A 23,894-nucleotide genomic window follows, 5' to 3' on the forward strand; every position below is an offset into this window, starting at 1 on the left:
AGGTTGGAAAAGACCTCTAAGATCATCGAGTCCAACCGTCGACCCAACACCACCATGCCCACTAAACCATGTCCCTAAGTGCCTCATCTACTCGTCTTTTAAATACTTCCAGGGATGGGACTCAACCACTTCCCTGGGCAGCCTGTTCCAATGTTTAACCACGCTTTCAGTAAAGAAATTTCAAAGCATTTTGCCAAGGAGGAGAAAATACAAGGTGCCATATTAGTGGTTGAATCTTCTGCACTGCCAGTGGCTGAAAAATTTTGTAAAAGAAAACGGAAATGTGGAAATATTTGCAGATAATATTTGAGCCTGAACTGTGTTATGCAGAGCAGTAAGATTTGGGGGTGGCTCCATGCAGGGATTTGAATGTTGTGGGGCTCTGGCATTTTGCCAAGGAGGAGAAAATACAAGGTGCCATATTAGTGGTTGAATCTTCTGCACTGCCAGTGGCTGAAAAATTTTGTAAAAGAAAACGGAAATGTGGAAATATTTGCAGATAATATTTGAGCCTGAACTGTGTTATGCAGAGCAGTAAGATTTGGGGGTGGCTCCATGCAGGGATTTGAATGTTGTGGGGCTCTGGATCCCGGTGCCTGCAGTTTAGGTGCAGGCTTCCTGGCAGGGGATCTGAAGCTCAGGAAGCAACTGAGTGGGAGTCACTGAATGGGGAGATTTTGGACCTTTTCTCTGAGGACAGAGTGCTGTCTTTCTTGAGTCGTGGAGAAGAGATGAAACTCTGAAACGATAATCTTTCGGGGTGGTATTTCTGTGGGAATAGAGGAAGGAAAGAGTCCAAAATGTGTATGTGTGCGTGTTGATTTCCAAGAGAGTTCCCTAGTCACTGGTTATAGGCTGCTCTTGATTTCAGGCACTCTCCCACTAGAGAATCTTCCTTGACACCAAGAGAGGGACAGGCTAGACGTACTGAAAAAGAAAACTTAATTTCTGTAGGATTTAACACAAACGCATGCTCTGAATTTGGAGGCAGACGTCATGAGTGTAGCTCTGGAATTTGGGCCATCTACAACTTGCTCAAGTCCTGCTAGGAGTCTCAGCCGTCATGCTTTTCACCTGCGTAGTTCAAACAGCTTTCCAAAACTAGATGTATGTTGTTCCTGCGCTGGAGGTGGAAAGCTGGGCAGAAGGATCTAAGTCTCACACAGTGCTCATGCAGCAAATTAGCGATAGGTTGGGAAACAGAGCTGGATTCCTGATTAGCATCTGCTGTGTCTGTAGGAGCGCAAGGATGCTGATTCCACACTGATACCAGCAGCTCAGAGAAGGACTTTGCTTCTTTGCAATTAACTCTGTTTTCCTTTCTTTTTAGTTACTCAGTCACTGGATTTATTGACAAAAACAAGGACACTTTATTTCAAGACTTCAAGCGCCTCATGTACAACAGGTAGGAATAAAAGTATTAATGAGGTGAATTTTAATCTGATTTGTCAGAATCCTTTTTTATAGAGTGGATGCTAGAAGAGACTAACGTTTTCACTGATGCCATCTTTACTGTGTGTGCAGTGCACATTGTGAATAAACACATTGCTTTGAGATTTGATCTTTGTATATCTACTGCGACCCGAAGGCTGTTAGTTTGACTTTTCAGGATAAAGTCCTGATTCTGTATATGGTGGTTTTGTTCTGATATAACCTTTAATTTAACTAAATTTAGTCTGTTTGTTTGAACCCAACTCATTGTGCAATCAAGATAGCTGTGCAGAGATTGCCTGTGCTGCTTGATCTGTTATTAACCAGGTTTTTGGACCAGTTGCGAATGTACCATTACTGATCTCTCTTTAATCAATGCTGAAGATACTGAGTAGCGTTTGGTCAACAACAGATATCGTTGGCCCCAGCTAAAAATCCCTGATTTGAAAGACAGTATAGGGGTGAGGGGGAAAAGTGGGCAAACAGATTTGAATCCTTTTCGTATGTGCAATGACATGAAAAGTTTAAACCATGTTCTCACATGTTATAAATACTAATTAAGCAAGTAAAAGTTGCCTTTGACAAGCAAATTTGAAATCCTATCAAAATGTGTGTGCCTATATAAGTGCCGCAGAAAGCTGTTTTCCTTGATGGCTGGCATTAAACATGTTCTAATTCTTTTGTAACTGTGGCCTGTCTCAACCTTTCAGAGACTTTGCTCAGAGGTAGAAGTCAGCATAAAATAGCCTGCAGCTGCATGGACAACTCTGTTTACCTGGTTTAAAAGCTAGTACAACTATTAACTTAGTTTACAGTCCTGTTATGTTTACGCAGTATACTCCCTTGAACAGTCTTGCTGTTTGTGTTTTCAAGACTTCACATTAACCAAAAACCTGCAAAATGTTTGCTGTACGGAGGTTTTATTAAATTTAGCCTCTGTTTTCTGTTAAGTCTCTGGTAAAGACTGTTCACAAAGACCACTTACGGCATGTTAAAGCATGTGATAGATTGGCGATTAGATTGCTGTAACTGCTTTCAGCTTTTGTCTGTTCCGGAGCTCTGGCCATCCATCATGGCCATTTTACCTCACCTTCAACCCTTCAAGAAAATATAGACTAAAATGTATGAGTTTATTTTGTATATCAAGAATGCTGCAGAAATACAGCTTGAAATCAGATAGCAAGTTTCAAGGGAGGATGTTGTGGGCTATGGTCTTACTCTTTTCTGTTTTGATTAAATTCTTTATGTTTGTGTCAGTAAGGCAGACTCTGCTTTTGATAGATCACTTCTGCAGGATTTTTACTATCCCATTACTGCGCATCTTTATCTGAAGAGGAGAATGCGCTTGTCATTTTTCCAGAATATTCGATTGTAAGCTTGAACCGTATATTGCTCAAGAGCAAGATATATTTTGCCCAGGAATGTCATATTGGTTTGGCTGATACATTTTGAGCTGAAAACACCAGTAGATCTGGACAGAAGCAAGCTGTTGAATTTTGAGTTTAGTGGAAGAGCTGTTAGACTGTGCAATTAAAGAGACTGTCTTTTAGCTCTAACCCTGTGTTGAAGATGATGTGGCCTGAAGGTAAACTGAGCATCACTGAGGTAACCAAGAGACCTCTGACAGCTGCTACTCTTTTTAAGAACTCCATGATTGCACTAGTGGACAACCTGGCATCAAAGGTAAATATTTCTGTTTCAGAATCGACTCCAACTTCTGATTAGTAGGGTGTAGCTTCTCCGTGGAGAGACTGGCACCTTCCTGTCACTGCAATCAGTCGGAAGGCCGAGCTGATCAATGGCAGATGAGCATTGGTTGTGGCAATGGGCAGCTGTGAAGATCTCATAGGAGAGTTAGCTGCCATCCCTGCATAAAGAAGGTGGATTTTTGTTTCCTCTGTGACCAGTGTATCTTTCACTTGTAGGAAAGCCAGTCTCTCTTAGGTAATAATTGTTATATCAAACAAATAATCATCTTTAACAAAGCTCTTTTGGCAGAGGGCCCAGAGGATGTAGTTTCACAGTGGAGAGATTCTCTCTTTCTGGCTTTCAATGCCAAGTGACTTCCGTGAAAATACAGGCAGACCTGTGTGATATCCTTCTTTCCTCCTCTTTACTTTGTCAGAGGGTGAGAAGTGAAACCTTTTATTTTACTAAATAATTACGTTTTATAGTAGAAGGTATTGCTTTGGCAAGCACCACTTTGTGTGAAGAAATGTAGGTAAGGGAATAAACTGGGAAAGGGGCTGTTTGAACACGGTGCAGCCAAGTGGGAGGATGAGGTGAGCAGCATGATCCCTCATGCGAGCAGAGATCCCTAAGAAATATTTGGGTGTTACTGATGCCGGGTGACCTTGCTGGACTCCTGGCATTTTGGTAGTGTTGTGGAAGGGGTATGCGGTCCACAAGAGATGAACAGTGAGCCCAGAGTAGTGGTACATGTTAACATTTAGAATAATTAAGCAATAAAGGGCAATGTGTTCTGACTATCTTCTCGGGAGTTGTGGTAGCAAAGGAAATGTTAGTGGCCCAGGATCTGGAGGGAGAATCATAGAATCATAGAATCATTGAGGCTGGAAAAGACCTCTAAGATCATCGAGTCCAACCGTCAACCCAACGCCACCACCCACTAAGCCATGTCCCTAAGTGCCTCATCTACTCATCTTTTAAATACCTCCAGGGATGGGGCCTCCACCACTTCCCTGGGCAGCCTGTTCCAGTGTTTAACCACTCTTTCAGTAAAGAAATTTTTCCCCACGTCCAATCTAAACCTCCCCTGGCGCAACTTGAGGCCATTTCTTCTCGTCCTATCGCTTGTTACTTGGGAGAAGAGACCGACCCCCACCTCGCTACAACCTCCTTTCAGGGAGTTGTAGAGAGCGATGAGGTCTCCCCTCAGCCTCCTTTTCTCCAGGCTAAACAACCCCAGTTCCCTCAGCCGCTCCTCTTGTTCTCCAGACCCCTCACCAGCCTCGCTGCCCTTCTCTGGACACGCTCCAGCACCTCGACGTCCTTCTTGTAGTGAGGGGCCCAAAACTGAACACAGTATTCGAGGTGCGGCCTCACCAGTGCCGAGTACAGGGGCACGATCACTTCCCTAAATGTGCACGCAGATGTGGTGAGGCTAGGAAAAGCTTTGTAGAAAGATGATCCTTGTTCTAATAAGAAGACCCCGTGAAGAGCAGAGCACTATTTGAATTTTTTCTTGGGGTGGCAGCCACACGAGTAACAAAGTCTTCATAGGTGCTGTATTGGTCAGGGCACGGTCATACAGTACTGGCTGTGCACGGGAAGAGAGAACTACCCGCACTGGGAATATTACAAGAAATAGTATATTGCTTCATGTTTTCCAGAACTAGATGAAAACACGCTTGCTTTATATTTTTGAGTTCTAGTTCTGGAGTGGATTTAATCTCCAGCAGTAAATCTGCAGGAGGGTGTGCAAGCCTGACCAAAGCTGAGTTGAGGTGCTAGCTGAGCTTTCTGACTGAGGAATGAAGCCCCGCAGTTCTCCCCAGTAGGTGTGTGACTAAGGGCTGCTAAGAGGATGCCCTTGTTAGCCCAGCCGAAGGCCAGGTCTTGCTGTAGGCAGGGAGCATTAGTAGAAGTTGAGAAGGGTCCTACCCCGCTGCCTGTGCAGCCAGAGAGGAGCTTTCCTGGATGGCAAATCGTGAGCTGTTGGGGCTGGAGAATGTGGCTGTGACCCTGATGGAAGGGACATGGGCAGACTTTAGTCAGACTTTCGAAGGAGTCAAGATTTACCTGATCTGTCAGTCCCCCAAATAATTTGTTGGCTAGCCCTAACCTAAATTTGGGCATAGAGATCTCAAGAACCCAGAAAGGTTTCTCTGTGTGTTGTGAAAATGAGTGGTTGGGGAAGGAAAAAGATTCTGGTTGATGCCACTTGTATTTCATAGAATCATAGAATCATTGAGGTTGGAAAAGACCTCTAAGATCATCGAGTCCAACCGTCAACCCAACACCACCACCCACTAAACCATGTCCCTAAGTGCCTCATCTACACGTCTTTTAAATACCTCCAGGGATGGGGACTCCACCACTTCCCTGGGCAGCCTGGTCCAATGTTTCACCACTCTTTCAGTAAAGAAATTTTTCCTCACGTCCAATCTAAACCTCCCCTGCCGCAACTTGAGGCCGTTTCCTCTCGTCCTATCGCTTGTTACTTGGGAGAAGAGACCGACCCCCACCTCGCTACAACCTCCTTTCAGGTGGTTGTAGAGAGCGATGAGGTCTCCCCTCAGCCTCCTCTTCTCCAGGCTAAAATATTATGGAGTGGCTATATTTCATATATATATTCCCAATATATTCATATATATGAATATATATTAATTGCCATTAATATTAATATGAATATTCCCAAATATTCATATATATATTCCCAATCTATATATTATTATATAGAGACCTAATGCAGGTCTCTGTCATACAGAGCAGTCACGTTATCTCTTGCCTAGCCGAATGAGTAAGGAACCTGATGCACCGCAATGAAGTTTTTCAAGCAATACAGACAAAAACTGCTGGGGGTTTTTGGTGAGCTGTTATCAAGGGGGGGTAGCAGGGAGCTGTTGGTGGGGAGGTTCGGCAAGCGCTCATGGAAAAACTTCATTTGCTTGTTTATTGGAAAAATTATTCTAGGCCACCTGGTATTTGTAAAAATAGAATAGTCAAGAGAATGCCGTGCACTGTGGTGGTTTGAACAATTCCTGCAACTCACCGCGGGAGACAGAGTTTAAATCACATGTTATCCATCTTGAGTCAGTAGGTACCAAAATTCATCACCGAAGGCTGGCTGGCTGGCTTGTGTGAAATGAGTTAGTTTCAGTCCATTTATCATCAGTATCTCTATCACAAATGTCAACCTTTTCCAAGGATAGGCTGTATTCAGGATAGCTCGTGAATTCACTAGGAATCTCCTATGCGTGTCGCAGTACACACCTTTCCTGTTCTTTACCTTCCCTAAATTTTCATTGAGAAACTTGTATTGAAGATGTTGGGTTTTTCCTGATTTTCTCTTGAACAGCAATGGAGAAAATTGTCTTAGAGCGTTGTATTTCCCAGAGAGTTATGGATCGCATTAAAGGGAAGGCTCTCATTAAACAGCCGTGTTTGTCAGGACTTAACAAGGCCGAGCAGGAAGGAGCCAAGGGCTGTCTTGGTTGTGCAGTGTTTTATGGCCAGCCTTTAGCATGATGGAGGGCTGGAACGAAGGGGGTGAAATTCGCACTTTGGAGCCTGCTGTTTAAAAGTTTACAAGGCCAATGCTCCTTGCAGAACAGTGTTTGTAGGTACTTAAGCTTGCAAACTACGTTATGTAGTTGAGCTTTAGCTATTTTTAGTGGAGGGCCTGGCTGTTATACATCTTAAAAACCCCCAAAATTTGGTGACACCCATCCTGAAGTCAAGCTTATGTTACTTTAAAGGGTCTAAATCTTGGTGTGTCCTAGAAAGGAGAGGTAGCTTAGATAAGGGTCCTGAACACAATCATTGTGTACTTCAAACAGTAAAACAGACTGCAGAGAGATAGTGCTTCTGGTTGGCCATTGTGCCCTGAGGATCTCTTTGAGGTGACTTTTCGGGCAGTTAATAATACGTGCGTGTTACTAGCAAGCTAATAACTGGGCATTCAAGCTATGCTTTGTTAGATACTGGTTATGCACAAATAAATGGGATACTCTGCCTCTGAGTCATTGCCAGTTTGGATACTGGTCTCGGCTCTCTGACTTCTGCTGGGGCCTGGAGAGCTGGTGAACAGTTGCTGTTCCTGGGCTGGTAAAACCACTGTCTCTTTTGGGGCCACCACTCATTGCAGTTATGGGTACTGTAATTCTTCCCTTGGGTTGTGTTACTCATTTTTCCCATGCTTAACTTGGGACCGGAGTTGCACTTCTGGGGATCAACAATGACAACCTCTACGTGTCTGACTGCGGTTTGGACCCTGCAGGACTCTTTTTGGGAAGCCTGTGGTAACAGCTGATGAAAACAGCTCTCTGAAAACAGCATTGCACAAGTGGTGTTAGCTGCTGTGGTCTACGGATGTCAGAGGAATAAGGTTCCATAGGGAGAGGTAATATCAGTTCATGTTTTTCTGAGCTGTTTCTCAAAACACCAAGATGAAGATAGGCTTGATTTTTGTTGTAGTTTGAGCTGGTGATTTATTAACGTTCCCAGAGTGTGCCCAGTATATAAATGCAGTCAGTGCTGCTTTTCTCATCCTGGCCTCCCATTCCACCTGGGCTGTTCTTGCTTCTTTAATGTTTCTCCGTAAACTGCTTTAAACCGTATTTATGTGCTCTGTTTCTACAGTCCTTGAACAGAATGGCAGTCCAAGAGCTCTTCTTCATTGATACTCATTTGGCCTTCCCAAAAAACTGCAGGTTTTTTGGCAGTATCAACAGTATCTTTAAACCTGTCATTTGGGGGAATAGTCTCCAAAAACGCTAATTTGGTGGGCAGGAATAATACTAATATCAGAAACAAAGCTCAAAGCCTGTGAATAGAGTACCTACAGCATTAGTTGGTTATTTAACTTTTCCAGTATTTAAAATAACCATCTTTAAAATTCTGTTTTGTTGGTATTCTGGTTTAAATCTGGAATTCGGTGATAAAGCAGAGTTCTGCGGTTCCTGAGAGGAAGGGGCAGGTGCTGTGGTTATTAGGGTGTCAGATGCTTCCATTAGGGTGAGCAGCATAAAAGTGTTGTTAACACTTCAGGAGCTGTTCACAAATACGGTTTTAACTTCAGCTTGTCCATACAAGTATGAAGGCTCAGGAAATACGTTTTTGGAGGATGCTGAGTTGAAGTGGCCCTTATCAGTACTGGTATCTCAATAATACTGTAATCCTCCAGACTTAACTGAGAGTCTTTTGGGCAGAAGCCTCTGGTAGGTAGAAAAAAGTGCCTTTTTTTTTTTTTTCTCCAAAAACCAAACAAACCAAAACAAAAACTAGCTTTACAGACTTGCCACGTAACATTTCTCAAGCACGTTTTACTGCCCATGCTGTTCTCTTGAGGATTTGGTCTTTCTGTGATAGATTACTTTGGGTGGCTTTTCTTTTAAATACTGACACGGGAAGTCCTTTGGCTGACACGGCTGTAAATAATGAGCTTCTCTAGGAACTCTCTCTGGACATGCATCTCTTTTTTCTTCTTTTCTTTTTTTCCCCCTCCTTCTCTGTAACTCCTTTTGTCTGACTCTTCTTTCTTCCATACCTCTCCTCTCCTATCCAGGTTGACAGGCTTCATTTCTAGTGACTTATAGTGTCATCGCTGTGACTGATAGGATATATTCAGCACAAATTTGTCAGTCCTGTGTCCTATCCCTTCTCTCATCTAACGAGCTATAAACTGTGGAAAAGAAATCTCTCAAGGAGGAGTTTGTTTAGGGTGCAATGACTTTAAACTGGTTTGTTTTCTTTTTAACACTTAAAAATCTAAAAATTGCTCAGCTTGATTTAAAAAAAAAGAAAAAAAATTGGTTGCAATTAGGCATCTAAACAGCTTTCAGAACTGGGGCCTTTGTGTCTCTGTATTTCAGTTCTTCCATTTATAAAATGCAGCTCCTAGGCTTGACAGCCTCATGGTGCAATAATGGGAGCTGCATAATTATCCCCCTGAAGAGCTGAGGCTGGTGGGATTGTAAGCGTGGAATAATCTACTTTGGAATTTACCCTAGTAGCTGTCGTTGCTGAGAGGCTTTAATTACACTGTAATTGCACTGATAGATGATCTCCTGTCTGTGCAGCAACTTCCTATTTCTGTTTTCCAAAAGGAAAGCAGCGTCTTGGCTTCTGCCTTTGATATCAAATGCAGATACAGTCACTCCTCTTTGTGCTGGACTTGAAGTCACTGATTTTTTGCATTGAGGTTTGTTGCATTTTTGGATGGCAAAGACATGTATGACAACCCAAGCAGGCAGCTTTGCAGTGGTGAGGGGAGTTTATGTATTAGCAATAATGAATAGCTGTGAACTGGACGCTGTAATGTCAGTAATGAACAAGCGACACCATTTCCCTTGAGGCAGAGGGGTGGGATGCACTTGCTTGACGTCATGCTCCTAATGACTTCTTTAATTTGGTTCCTGTGTTCTCAAGATGTTGCAGTTGTGTGGATCGAATGTGGAATATTTGTGATATCAACCTCATCAAAGGATTTCTATTCATCTTGACATCAGATGCAACACAACGATATTGAGGGCAGATCTGGCATGGTCTGGCATCGTTCTGATGTCAGTGACTGTTGCTAACCCTGGGATAGGTCTGTCGTTAAGGGTGACTAACGTGTGGATGGAGAAGCGGCCCAAGCTGAATATTAGCAAGAGGGGATGGGGAGAACTGCAGACCATTCACCTTCACAACCGCAGACTCTTTCACAGCTTCTAAGTTCAGGTGTAATTCAGGGAGTTATCTCGATATCCTGCATTTTCCCTAAATAGCTTATTTCCAGTCATATAGGAGACTTGCTCTAGCAGATGAATGACCTGGCCTTTGTTTCTTGCCCTACAACTGAGAGATTACAATACAGAGCTTATAAATTGCAGGCGTCGGGTCCAGCAAACTCCTACTCCTCATCAGTTATAGCTGCCATGACCATGTCAAACCTACTTCAACACTGATTTGAAGTTCAGAAAGGGCTGCTTCTACCTTCATAGTTTGACACACAATGTCTGAGAGAGCGTGAAGAGCGCCGGTGACAGCTACGTTCCCATGGCACAGCCAAGCTCTGCAACTGAAGGGAAAATCATCACCCACGCAGATTGCAAGTTCTGAGAGCTGGTAGGAGACTGTCGAGTGAATAGAGACCCCTGTAAACCTTCTTACCTTCTGTGCAAAGATAATTTTCAGGAAAAAGCCAAAAAAGTTAATATGTAAATCTCTTAAAACTCTTTAAATTGTACCAGCACATCATATTTCACCATTCTCTCCCTAAGGAAAGGAGAACAAGTAGAATAGGTATGCGTTGTGTTGAATTACCGTGGCAGAAGAAAGTGTTCAGTGTGGTGGTGACCTCGGTAGAAGACCTCACACAGAACAGAGCTGTTGCTTGGCTTCCTGGTGTCCCGGGGAAGCTGTGTCCTCAGTGTTCCTTCCTTTTTTGAGCCCACCGCCTTCTGAGGATATGAAAAGAAGAGCAGGATGAAGAGAGCACTGCCTTAGCCGGGGGCTCAGCCGGTTATTTGGAAGCGGGGCAGTTTTCTCCACTGCGTGCAGCTTTACCTCGGTCTCCCTGGTAAGGAAAGGAGCCAAGCAAGACCGTGAAAGAGCTACCCCTGACGCACTTTGTGGGGAGAGATGAAGTCACTAGGGGAGAAGGGAGATGATGTAAGAACATCATGGATGTTGCCCAGGCATCCTTCTGTTTACCCACACACTCCCCATACCTACTTATGCACTCCTGGGTGGCTGCGTGGAGGGTCTTGTATGGGTGGTTGGCTTAGATTTTGCTCGCTCTCCTCGGTGCTGTATATTCCTACCCCAAGGACAACCCTCCAGGAGAACAGCACAGCCTGATGCTACCGATGGCGTGCTTAAGAAAGCAGGGAAATGTTCCAGTCCAACACCTTCCCCAGAAGATCCAGTGGCTCGTATCAGTTTCTAGGATACGAGTCTGCTTTTCCAAGGCCTGCATATCTTAGCCTGTTCATTACTCATATTCAGCCTATTCGTACTCATTAGTGAGTGGAAGCTCCGTGTGCCTGTCGTTGGTGCTGCATACCTCCAGGTTATGTCAGGACTAGCCAGGATAGTCAAGGATGATCCTGTTTCTTCAATGTTACTGAAGGGAAAATAGCAATTTTGGGCCTTTCATATTATCCTGAGATTAGGTAAGTGACCTAAAATCACAGAAAATAGGGCTAAATCATAGACAAATCATAGAAAATAGGGCTAAAGGGGACCTTGGGAATGCACCTAATTCGTCTCCTGTTTGAGGACACCTCTGCCTCTATCTTCTCTTTGCAGATGCTTGTTCAGGCTGTTCCTCTCCAGTGATGGAGGTTCCCCTCCTTTCTGCAGGCATTCTGCTCCCATTCCTTGTTTTCCTGATGCCAGTACTTTTGTCCTAAAACTGAATATTTACTTTTCTTCATATCTACCCTTTAAATACGTTAACATCAGGATGGTTATGTGGTTCCTTAGTCCTTCTAGACTAAAACCATATTGCCTTCGAGTCACATTTTCTGGATTTTTGGTCTGTCTTGTTCTTCCCTGAACTGACTCGCCACCCTTTGCATCCCACTTGAACTGCAGTGCCCCAAACTGAATGTGATGTTCAGATAAGTAGAAATCTGTTGGGTTTTTTTGTCTTACAGTTTTCCTGTTCCTATGCCACTTCCTTAGAAAAACTTGAACTTGACTCATGTTCAGCTAGAAGTCCTAGATCTTTTTTTGCACTAGTGTCAAATCAGTTTTTCATTCTTTTATTATACAACTATTTCTGCCTAAATGCGGAACTTTGCATTTGTCCTCACTAAATTAACACACACACACCCCCTTTTTTTTTCCAGATCACTCCTCCCATTTGGTAACGTGGTGGGTTCTTGCACTCTGAAACTGTATATTGCCTGCAGATTTAGTACCCACATTGTACTCCTTCGTTCAAATCACTGTTGAAACCGTCCAGTAGTACTGGAACAGAACAGACTCCTTTGGAGAACCCTTGGGGTTTCCCTTTTGAGAAGGAGCCTCTGGTTACTCAGAGCAGTTTTACAGATGGTTTCACAGCCACCTGTTTCATCTAGTCCAGGGGAAAATTGCTGAAATCTCATTCTTAATTATCAGTTGTGATTATGAAAGTTGACATCTTCTAATGTTAAGATTTCAGACAGGCTGCTTATCTCCCTTTATCATAATGTTATCATTGCTGTGAACTGAATTTTTAAATGCTCCAGTTTAGGTGCATCTTTGACACGTCCTCTGAAGCAAGTCTCTGGACATACTGTGACCTTCTGAGCTGACTGGGATCCTCTTTTGAGTTCTCTCCTTGGATAGTGATGAGACTTGGTGGGCAGTAGGCTCTGCCAGCCTGCGGAATATGGCACTCCTTTTGCAAGGGCTACTTAAAAAATAATATATATTAATGTTATAAGAATACAGTTTTACCTTGAAAAACTAAGGTGGGCCTTTATGACGCTTATTAATTGCTTTTCCCCCCACCAATAAAGTTAGAAGTGGGATAGCAAGGGCTAACAATGAAGAGAAAGAAACGAATGGACTTTAAAACCCAGTGTGATGAAAGTACGTAAGTTTAAAAGACTTACAGCCACCCCTTACAAGCTGGTGCTAGTTATAGACCATGTTGGCCTAAATGAAAGTTGCCTTTCATCTCATAAAAATAAAAGTAAACATCAAAACAGTCTAGCAGGACTCTATGTGGGGCTTATCTCACGGGTGCAGGCTGGCTGGCAGTGAACGGTGTGCGACCCTGTGGGACTCTCACCTGACCATCCAGGGTCAGCCCAGCCGGCGCGGGACGGGACCCCCCGGGTGGAGTAAAGCCACCGGTCCCCGTTCAACGTTCTCTGCCGCCTGCAAGTCCGAGGTGGTGCAGAAAGAGGAACTCGCGTGGTGGTGGCTTGTGTTTGTCCTGTGGAGGGTGTGGTGCTTGTGGTGTTGAACTGGGATGGAAGGGAGCTGGGTTTTGTCCTGCACAGGGTAGTGTTCAGTGACAGCATGTTGTTACAGGCTTTAGAGGACTTGATTGAGCATAGTTGAAATATTATGGAGCAATCCGTGCTGCTTTTCGATGTTGATACTGGAAAAGCCATATCCGACAATCAGGGCAATGAATTACATTGTTTGTTCTATCTTTGATGAAGGCTGGCTTTGCTATTGTCAAAGTCTGTAGGGAAGGGGGATGTGGAACTGGTTCTGATGTATAGCAAAGGCCAGTCGAACTCAAATGAGTAACACGTTGATCCCGTAACAGATGTCACTGCAGTGTGCTAAGGGGAGGAACGTGTTATGTGCCACTCTTGTCATTTCTGTTCTAACCTCGTAATTCCTGCTAAGCAACCAAACCTCATTCAGATGGCTGGGGTGGACTGACGTCTCAGTGTTTTCATGAGGAAACAGTTGTGTCTGCATAGACTTTTTTCTTTCTGAGTAAAACGTGGTTTGATTTGTCCCCTTAGGAACCCTATTATGTCCGTTGCATTAAGCCCAACGATAAGAAGTCACCACAGCTTTTTGACGAGGAGCGTTGCAGGCATCAGGTTGAATACCTTGGCCTTTTGGAGAACGTGAGAGTCCGCCGAGCAGGCTTTGCCTACCGCCAAACATACGAGAAGTTTCTTCACAGGTAAGGAGGGTGCTGGCACGTGACTCAGTTCAGCTCTTCGCAGGACAACTCGGACGTTGGAATGAGGTGTGTGCTTTGGCTGTCTCCCCTTGAGTGAAGAGTAACTCTTAAGTCCTCTGGGCTTCTGATCCTCCCTCTTGAGCATATGGGTGGTGGTGTGTTTGGTTTAATATCTGCTGTTGGGTGTGATAAAACATGAGTCGAACACGGACTCTGGTTGCTCTCATTTTGTGGCAGCAGATGTGTTTAGAGGTGCCTGTGTGGCACTCAGGCTCAACTTCTTTTCTGCTAAAATTCATTTGCTGTATTACTCTCTGCAGCAGGAATGTGTAATGAGGTTCTTCCCCAGAGCATAACCCTAAAACCAGAGCTAATTAAATTCTGTTTTCTCTCTGAACTTTGTCTAATTGTTGCAGCAAGAGAGACAGACAGACATTGTGTGTCTTGGGAAGTGCTTGATGGCACACAGCGACATTATACGTGTGCAGGAGGAAACCTCCAGACTTCAAAACTGAAGTCTGAAAAAGGGACAGTAACATGACCCCATTAAAACGTGTTTTTGATACTTCTTGCCCTCTTAATTCCTCCCAGACTTGTGACAAATGAAATGTTTTAGATTGAAATTTGTCTTAAGGCTTCGGTAAATTAGCATGGGTACTAAGAATTCAACCTCTGGCTGATGAAATAATGAATTGATTTTTACTTCTGTTATTGAATCAGGTGAGATAAAGGCCGTGAGGGTATAAAAAAAATTAAACTATTCAAGCAGGTGGGATGTCATGCATTAGAAACGAAGTGCTGTTGAAAGATCTTTGGCTGTTCACAGTGGAGATTTGTCTGGATATTTCGTGATACCTGAAGTGGAATGAAAGGGTCTGGCTTGCTAAATACAGCCTACAGTGCTGTGTATCAGTTTTCTTAAACATTATGCAGTGGTTAGAGCGTGCTTTCGCCCTCACATGTGGAATTCATTACAATTTACTCTTAAGATTTGTGTAATTACTATTAATATAAACAGCTGCTTTGTTTGTAACGAATGTTTGATGAGCTCCAGTAACCTTAAGGCCAGAAGTGGTGTTTACAGCCACTAAACCAAATTAGCACATGGCAACTGGTACAGCTTTCGGGCTATTGTAACATTTGTTCTGCCGGACCCTGGAGTGGGATTAAACATCTACAGTGTACAGTATCAGACACTGTATTTGCATATCGCGGTATTGCTCCGAGTCCGGTCTGCACTGACTTTTCTAAATTAAAAAAACAAAAATTCTTCTGGCCTGGATATTGTTTTTATTTTTTCCAAAATTCTTTGTTCCTTGTCTTTGGGTGAGACATACCCTCTTACAGGGGCTGGGGGATATGATTTGTGGTACAAGCCGCACTTTTTTTGAGTGGTTTTTGAACAGGGATCACAAGGGATTTCTGTTCCTTTATATTAAACAGGCTTATTGGGGGACTGGGAACATGGAGGAGACTCCAGGCCCTTCGGCTCTGGACTCTTGCAGTGCATGTGGGACACATTTTAAGATAGATCTAGAGTAACTCAGCGAGAGGCGATGTTGGGACGTAACTTTGCCATCTGTTTGCTTACATTTGCAAAAGATAGTACAAAAGTTCAGTCCCACAAACAGATGTTTAACTCCCTTACAGGGCCCTGAAGCTTTCAGATTTTCTGAGCCCAAAACAGATAGCTGTATTTTGTTTTGTTGATTCCTCTTAGAGGGGACAGGAGATACATATCGAGATAGATATATATATATAGATAAGAGATACATACATACATATATATATAAAAAAATATATGAGTGCATGCATGCCTTTTTTATATATATGTGTGTACGTGTGTATATAAAAACCTATAAAAAATAACTTTCCTTTCTGTAGGAAAAGAGTTTGTTGCTATTTAGCCCTAAAATACTGTAAGGTAGATGATATCTCCTATCTACCAGTAGGAAGTGAAGTGAAGCCCAGTTAAGACCATTAATAAATGTCCTTTTCAAGCTTTCCTTGAGATGAAGAGGACTTTAATTTGAGCTCTGTGCAAACCAGTCTGCCCTTACCAATTTGTAGAAAGTAAGATCTAAATATTTTTTTTGTTGGACCAAGAGATGTTGTGCATTCACTTGGTAACTACAACTTCCAGTTGTGTGAAACGCATGTCAGGGCCGTGGATCTTAAATAGACGTGATGCATTATTTTGTTTTAATATACAACTTACTATCAAAAAAAACCTGGTTGGATTTCAGAAAGGGGTATGTGTGTGGGGCAGGGGGAAGCGCGGCGCCTGCGAGGCATCTGCAGGCACGGCTGCGTGTGAGCGTAATCCAACACTTTCACCATGAAGGCATCCACATGCCTATTTCCAGGCAATGTTAAACATAGCGTGTAAACGACACTGAGATAGCTGCGAACCGCACGGTGGTAAGAGGAGAGTATCGCCCTGCTTCACGTGCAGACCTGATATTTTTCATTAAAGCTTCATAATTCAGTGGCTCGCAAAAATCTTGGTTCTTAGGAGAGCTGTACTGAGAATTGTAAGCTCTAGTAGCAACCTCACGTGTGCCGGGTGTTTCTACAGCTAAGTACGGAGAAGAAGAAGGAGAAACAAAGGTGGTGTAGAAATGGATGTTTAATGTATAAGTCACCTTGAAAGCTGTCGAGATCTCCAGGCAGGAGAGGGGAAGGGTTGTGGTGTCAGTGAGCAGATTTATTTTGGGTTCTGCCTCACTATAATTAGCAGCGAGGTTGGGATTTTGACTTGCTGTGGCATCCACATCGTGCTGTCTGCTGCGGGGAAGGAGTTCGTGGCATTGCACTGCACGTGCCATGGGAGGAACAAAAGGATGCCACGATATTCCACCGCCGGTCCCACCACCTGTGGGCTAGGAGGCAGGTGGTCCGTTTGCCTCGGGATGTCTTAAATACCATAGCCCTGTTTTTTGTTGTAAAGGAGGAAGAGAATTTAACATCTTTTGGGCAGGTTTTCAGTTCTCTGACATCTTACCCCTTTTTTTCTGGCCCCATCGGCGCAGCAGGCCTGTCTAATAACGCGTGGGTTTGCACTGCCACTCTGGTTGTCTTCCCCCCCCACCCCCCTAATGCAAATGTCTTGAGGTGGAAGATTTTCCCAGTGAATTAATTATTGCAGGAACATTTTCCTGATGAGAATAGGAAAGAGAAACCAGTGTAAAATATTTATGTCCTGTGTGTATGTGTATTTGAGAGAAGGAATGCTTTTGCCAGCCAAGTATAAATGCAAAATGTTTTGTGAGTCTGAAGAGGGTTTTTTTAATATATCTGTTTTGTTTATCAGTAAGATCCCTAGTCTGCGTGCTGTAACCCTCACACTGATGGTGTTCCCTGCTTAGACGCTGTGCACACCTCCATTTTTTTCCCCTCTTCGACAGCTTATTCAGAAAGGCTAATTTCATGAATGAAAGCCACAGTGTGATGTATTTCCATTCAGGCTCATTTTAGTCTGTTTTGTGACTCCTGCAGTGCACCCACTCCCCAGTAAAAAGGTTTACTGCTGCATCCATTTAATAGTAGCTGAAAATTCTGAATGTCTAAAACATTGAGATTGATGCTTGACTTGGATTGTGGGCTTTTAAATAGAGAAGTGGTTAAGATTGCTGCATGCTTGTTTTATTTAGAACATGAATGCAGGTACTATCACAGTGAAAAAGTCTATTACATTTTTGATTATGTCCATAAATCTTAGGCAGAAAATTCATTGTTGCTTTTTGCAAACGTCTATTCACCTAATCAGCACTTTGCAAGGATGGTAAATCTTACAGAGAGCAGAGTCTGATGCAGTTATTTTCGTGTTTGATTTGTAGTTGTCTTAGTTCCAATCTGCATTCTCTCTCTCGGTGTCAAAAGGAGTCTGGAGAGTAAGGATGGGAGGGAATGACTGAACAATGATTACAGGCAGTAGTGGTGTTTGCACAAACTGTGGCAGTCAACTATCTGCTGCTTTGGTAAATAATAAAATTTGTTAGAAATGGCTACCAAAATGATGAACAAGAACATTATTTGCAGAATTTTTAAATCTAGGTTTTCTGACTAAAAAATTGATTGCAATTGGCTTCTTATGCAGAATGTGAGCAAACCAAAGCTTTTCTTCCTCGCAAAAAAAATTAAAATTGAATGCTGAAAGTGTGAATAATGGAACTGCCAAATCTGCAGGAAAACAGTGGTGAAGTTTGTCACGTTGCATCAGTTCGGTGTTGATGAAGTAAGCTTCTCACGATATTTTTTTTTTTCAGCGTCTCACAAAATCATGCCTCTCATATTAATTTGCCTTGGATTTTGAGGATCATGATTCCTACACAGGATGTCTTGAGGCTTTTCTCTATAAAACTATAATCAGTTTTATTAGAATTTAGATCATAATTATTTCTAAAATGCGTTGAAGGTTGGCCTTCTTGAGAATCTAGATGACAAGTTTACATTTGTAAATTGTACCGTGTAATTCCAGGTACAAGATGATCTCGGAATTCACTTGGCCAAACCATGACCTCCCTTCAGACAAAGATGCTGTGAAGAAGCTCATAGAGTGTCATGGATTTCAGCACGATGTTGCTTATGGCAAGACCAAGATTTTCATCCGCACGCCTCGAACTCTGTTCACCTTGGAGGGACTGCATGCCAAGATGCTTGTGAGGATTGTCCTCTTCCTACAGAAGGTAAAGCTGAGTTTACTGCATTAAAACCTCAGTTCAAGTTCCTTAAAACGCCTTTGCTGTCTTTTCAGGCTCACTTGCAAAAGTGACAAGCCCGCACAAATTCTAGAATACTGCAGTTTGATTACTGCTTATTTTTTTTTAAAGCTCTTTCAGTAGTGCTCTCTGTAGCTGCATTGAAGTCTTGATGTGGTGTGAGGTACCGTGAGCTGTAGGACCTTTAAGTTTATGGGATACTGTTTAAAAAACTTGCTCTTTACTCAGTGGAAGTAGGCTACGTAGAAACTTAGAGGAACTTTTATGGATGAATGGATGAGTGATTCACAATGGATGTTGAGACAGGCTTACATGCATAAAAGTTTTTATTAGTGGATCCGTAGCTGATGGCATACGTCAACTCTAATGGTAAAACTCTTGGGGGTGCAGGGAAAGGAGAGAGGGGGGAAGACAGATTGAGAAAAGGGACAGGGAAGACTCTCCGCAGTGGCCAGCTAGGAAGAGAAGGGAGAGGATCCCCAAATGAGCATCCTCCCAGAGCGTCCTTTCTGGTGCAGCACGTGATCTCTCTCATCATACCATTCCATTAATTACTGAGTTTTTATCAGGACCTGAGTGAAATCCCTATTGTTTTTTCTTATGATGCAATTACTGAGTTTTTATCAGGACCTGAGCGAAATCCCTATTGTTTTTTCTTATGATGCTGTTAGTGCTGACTGGAGCGTACAAGGATTGGGGGCAGATGCTCGTGCATATTGGTTTATTAAGCTTTGAGCATCCATATTATTGAGTCCCCTAAGGTAAACCAAAAAATACAGCCGAGGGGTACAGAAAGAGGGGGTGATTTGCACACTAGCGGCAATCGCTTCCCGTAAGAACCTGCTATAACATGCAGTATTGGGGTTTGCATGTGCAAGCCTTAGGAGAGTTACAGCACAGGAACAAGGGCAAACACTGCTGCAGAGGCTCTGGAAAACACTGCCCCAGCAGCTTGGGTGAAAGGGTGACAGAGGGAAAGGCAGTCTACAGAACAGAAAATAGAAGGCCCTTAGCATTACAAAGGGCGAGACATGTAAGACACTGTGCAACAGGACCTGTGTGCTTGTCTTTCCTCTCTGTATGTGGGGTTTGGGCTTGAGATCTTTCTGGTTTTACCCTTAGGATAAATAATTTTACATTCTGTGACTTCAGGGCAAACACATTCTCAGGCTGTGCTTACGAAGGTACTCTTCTAAGCCACGGGAGTTTGTTGTGACTTGGCTAGCTCCTAAATCATTTGGGTGCTTTCTGGGGCCACAGCAACACAGTAGAAGCTGGGTTTGTAACCTCAAAAGCAACATACACCGGAGGGGAAAAAATACAAGAGCTGGTTTTAGTACTTGCTGAAAACTGTGTTCTGTATGAGTGTGATCTGTCTAGCAAAGAGCAACAGCTTCTGACTTTCACAGCTGCAGAAATGGTGGAACTGACTTTGTCCTAACTGACAGGGATTGTTGACTAGTTCAAGATTTTTGGAAATGTTTTTCTTAAAACGCATTTTTCCTTTGTCATTCTTGGAACTCGGGAAACAACAGAACTTCTGAAACCCTTTTTGCCCGTCAGAAATAGAAACTGCTGACAGATGGGTATAAAAACTTCACAGAGAAAAAGCCTGCTCTAAAGCTATGCAGTTAACATAAGTTTGCACAAACTTTCTAAACCTGATGGACTGAATCACTTCTGGTGAAGAGTAAGACCCTGAAGGAAAAGCTATCCACTGCAAGCTTGAATAGGTTTGTGAAACACTCACATTTCTTGTGTTTACAATGTGTGTGATCTGGTTCCCTTTCTGGAAAGCAAAACAGTTTGACCAGTATGGAAGGAGAAAGTGTCAAGTCCAGGGTTGCATCTCTGTTGGTATTTGTTGTGCCGGATTGCATGGTTTCTCTTTAGTAAGGAATTTTGTAAGTTTTGTGTATATATATGTGATTGGTTTTTCTGGAAATGCAGAGCTCAGGCTGCCTAAAGGGTGCAGGACCTGCCTGTTTCTGAGCTTTGTGGTTCAGCGTTTTCTTTCCTTTTTTTTTTTTAGCAGTGTTCTGCTTGCCCTGCTGATGAGCTTCACAGCAGCTTTCTTGGACTACTCGTCATCTTCTTCCAGGTCTCTTCCCTGGAAATGGCAGCATACTTTTCCAAAAGCGTATTCTGGCTTATTCTTTTGGAGTGAACAGTGTTCTGTGCCCTGCTGATGAGCTTCACAGCAGCTTTCTTGGACTACTCGTCATCTTCTTCCAGGTCTCTTCCCTGGAAATGGCAGCATACTTTTCCAAAAGCGTATTCTGGCTTATTCTTTTGGAGTGAAACGGGGCTGATCTGTGGGGCCCCCCTCATACACCTCTGTTAACGTTTTGCTGGATTATTAGTTGCACTTCCACCGTGCTCGCTCTGGTTTCTCGGGAGCAGTTCCCCTGTCTGCAGCCTCTTTTCTAAGCACGTTGGTCTTACTTGGTGCATTCAGTGAGTTCGCTGGGTCATGCCATTCATCTGGAGTCTCTCTTTCTTCCCATAGTGGTATGAGGCAAGCTAATGAGTTCCTTGTTGAATAATGCTGCAGGGGGGACGCCTTGCTCCCAGGTGACCCCAGTTTTCATGTTAAATGTCTGAGGAATTGAGAGGTGACCTTTTTTGCAATTGAAAGGTGCGGTTACTGGAGAATAATTTAAAAGACCCAGCCTGTCTGTGCTGTGGAAACAGATGATTTCTCACTGCAAAGTGGGCACTGAAGCTCCTCCTTCAGATAAAATCCACCGAACAGTGTGAGGCACAATGTTGACAGCAACATGTCAGTTCTTGTGAGTTTGCTGGCCTTTCCTTTAGGTGGAAACTTCAGAATTATATAGTCTGGGCTGTGATCTGGACTGGGCTCAACAACCTTGGAAGAGAGCAGGGCTAAAGATTTTTTGCCTCTAGAAGGTAAGTACATGGTTAGGAATAATGGATCAACTCTCTGGCTCCGTAAGGGATTTTCCTGTAATGGTTTTGTGTGGCATCAGGCATGCTGGATTATATATAGAATAACTATAGTGCTTTTGGGGCTTCTTTTATTGCGACAATCAGCAAAAGTGACAAAAGTTAAATTCCCGGTGCACGTTTCCCTATGGCTTCACAAACCTCCCTTCCCTTTTTTCTCCTCTCCCTGGAGTGGAGAGGGACTAATATAAGTCTACATCGAGATGTCTTTCTCGTCTGCACAAAGTATTGAAAACAGGACAGGTGGAGTCATCTTTTTGTTATTCCTCCCTGAGAAATCTCTAGTGAGATTCTAATTCACCTAATAAAAGATTTGTGGGGAAAAGACAAGCTCCTTCTCAAGTGCTCAAAGTACTGAAGACTTTGAAGAAAACTGGATGGCCAGAGCTCTTTTTCTGTAGCTTAGCCCCGCTGCGGTTCACCTGTATCTCTGTTTATATGTACTGGATGTTCTTCAACCAGGCTCTAAAATGCTTGCAAAGTGATGGAGAGGAGCTCTTTAGAGTCCTGGAACTTGCAACTCAAGACAAGAAACACTAATGAATCTAAACGCTTACTGAACGGCTCGTTAACGAAAGAGCAGGTGTTGGGTTGATGTCTGTAGGTATGTAATTGGATACCTTGTACAGTGTTAAATCCCTCCGGAAAATGCTTGAATTTTTCTTCCGTTTTCTGTATTTCTCTTGTTTTACTGTTAGATCTCATTGTCTGCTCTATCAGATCACTGCTGCCAGTAGGTGGGGCAGTTGGAGACTGGCAGTGCTGAAAAAGGAACAATCAGCACAATAAAAAATGAAATCAGAGTAAGGATCTGAAGAGGCCTTCACTATACTCTGAAAACATCAAGGCAATTTTGCCTGTATCTTAATTTCTGTTCTCAACTTGCTTTCAACTGTTCATGAAGAACTCGCACGAAAATGTAGTTCTTGCTGCATTTTCCTTACTTTAGTTTTGCCTGTAAGAATCAAAGGCCGAGTAAGGCAAACTGTGATACTTCCGAGAGGCACAAGATTATATCTAAAAGGAAAGAGAGAGATTAACTTGATTTAAAAAAATAATTGAGCCTTCTGTTGCATTGGAATTCCTCAAATTTGAATTTAGGAAAAGGAAAAGACAACTGGAGATAAAATGTGGTGTTGTGACAATAGGCACTTGTGTGATAAAAACTGAGGGAAAATGTAAGGCGCAGCCTTAAAAGCAGCTGATCACAGGCTGGGGTCCAATAACATTCTTCTTTGCACAGGAATGCTTTTAAATGAAAGAAGGATCTGCATATAATGCATATAGCAGTTCTGTTTCTTAGTAGTTTTAAATGTACATCTTCATTTCTAATGATATATATTATGTGGTGTATTGCTCTCATGCAAATCGCAAGACTTTCAAAAAGAGATTCATTAATTATCCTAAGAGCTTCGTCATGTGAGTAGCCTGTAAGCCTTAAAATAATGCTGGTTCCTTTGTTTAGCAACGATAAGAATTTGCTTCATATAAGTTTAGTTAAATTGAATTAAAACTGACTTCCAGTTTAAGAGGTGATTTTACTTTCTTTTGTTCCACGTCTCCTGGATGTCTTCTCCTGTAGCTTTATCTTCAACGCTCCTTTTTCTTCTCTAATAAAATGTTAGTGGGATTCCAGGCTGTGATTTTACTTCAGACTGAACCAAGTCAGTAAGCAGATGTGATGTGATTTAACCGTGGCAACTTGCTGGCTCCAGGAGAATTTAGCAAGTGAGAGCTGTCCGGTATTAGAAAACCCATATGGCAATGGAGACGTCGCTGTCGGAGTCAAATCGAATGGTCATTTTAGAAGCACCAGCTGAGAACATCACTGCTTTTTATGTGGTGCATTCGAGCTTATTTACTATACCTGTGGTCTTGCCATCTATATGATTGTCTTCATGAATGCAAATGGAGCAGCTCTAATGTTAATAATAAAACTAAAAAATAAAATTAAAAAAAGCTGTCATTAAACTCCATTGCTTTTTCTGCCCTTGGAAACATTCCCACATACTCATTAGCTTTGCAGAATAACGCTTTGTTCAAGAAAAAAAGCCCAGCCAGCCGGCACGTGCGGTATGCAAAGACGATGTATCTTGTCAATATAATTTAGTGCACTATTTCAGTGTAATTTTATCAGACCAGTACAGCTGCATATGGTAATTGCTTCACTAAATCTTTACTGCCTAATGCAGAGGAAGCAAGAATTGTCCTTGCGTTGCAGCCCAGCACCTCCTCGGACAAAAATCCTTGTGCACAGAAGCCCTCTAAGCCCAGGAGGTCACTGCAGCTGGAAGGAGGCAGCGCTGGCCCCGGTGCCTGCCGTCGGTATCCTAACGCGTCCTCGTGGCACGGCCGAGCGGCCTCTCCGTGCCCGTCCGTCCTCCGGCAGCGTGCCTGCGTTCGCCGCGGGCGCTGGGGTTTGCAGAGGCTGCTCTCGGGAGAGCTGTCGCTCACAG

At 43.1% G+C, this 23,894-nt stretch overlaps 1 protein-coding gene across 1 annotated transcript in view; it reads left to right on the forward strand.

Moving 5' to 3' along the window:
• Nucleotides 1–23,894, forward strand: part of MYO1D (myosin ID) — a 177,396-nt gene that overhangs the window by 65,220 nt on the left and 88,282 nt on the right. The window contains exons 14-17 of the mRNA XM_019474268.1: nt 1,331–1,405; nt 2,982–3,114; nt 13,581–13,747; nt 18,228–18,435. Of these exons, the coding sequence (XP_019329813.1) occupies nt 1,331–1,405; nt 2,982–3,114; nt 13,581–13,747; nt 18,228–18,435 (583 nt within the window). The remainder of the gene's footprint in view (nt 1–1,330; nt 1,406–2,981; nt 3,115–13,580; nt 13,748–18,227; nt 18,436–23,894) is intronic.

The sequence above is a fragment of the Aptenodytes forsteri genome, unplaced genomic scaffold (assembly GCF_000699145.1).
Source record: "Aptenodytes forsteri isolate BGI_AS27 unplaced genomic scaffold, ASM69914v1 Scaffold249, whole genome shotgun sequence".
NCBI lineage: Eukaryota > Metazoa > Chordata > Aves > Sphenisciformes > Spheniscidae > Aptenodytes > Aptenodytes forsteri.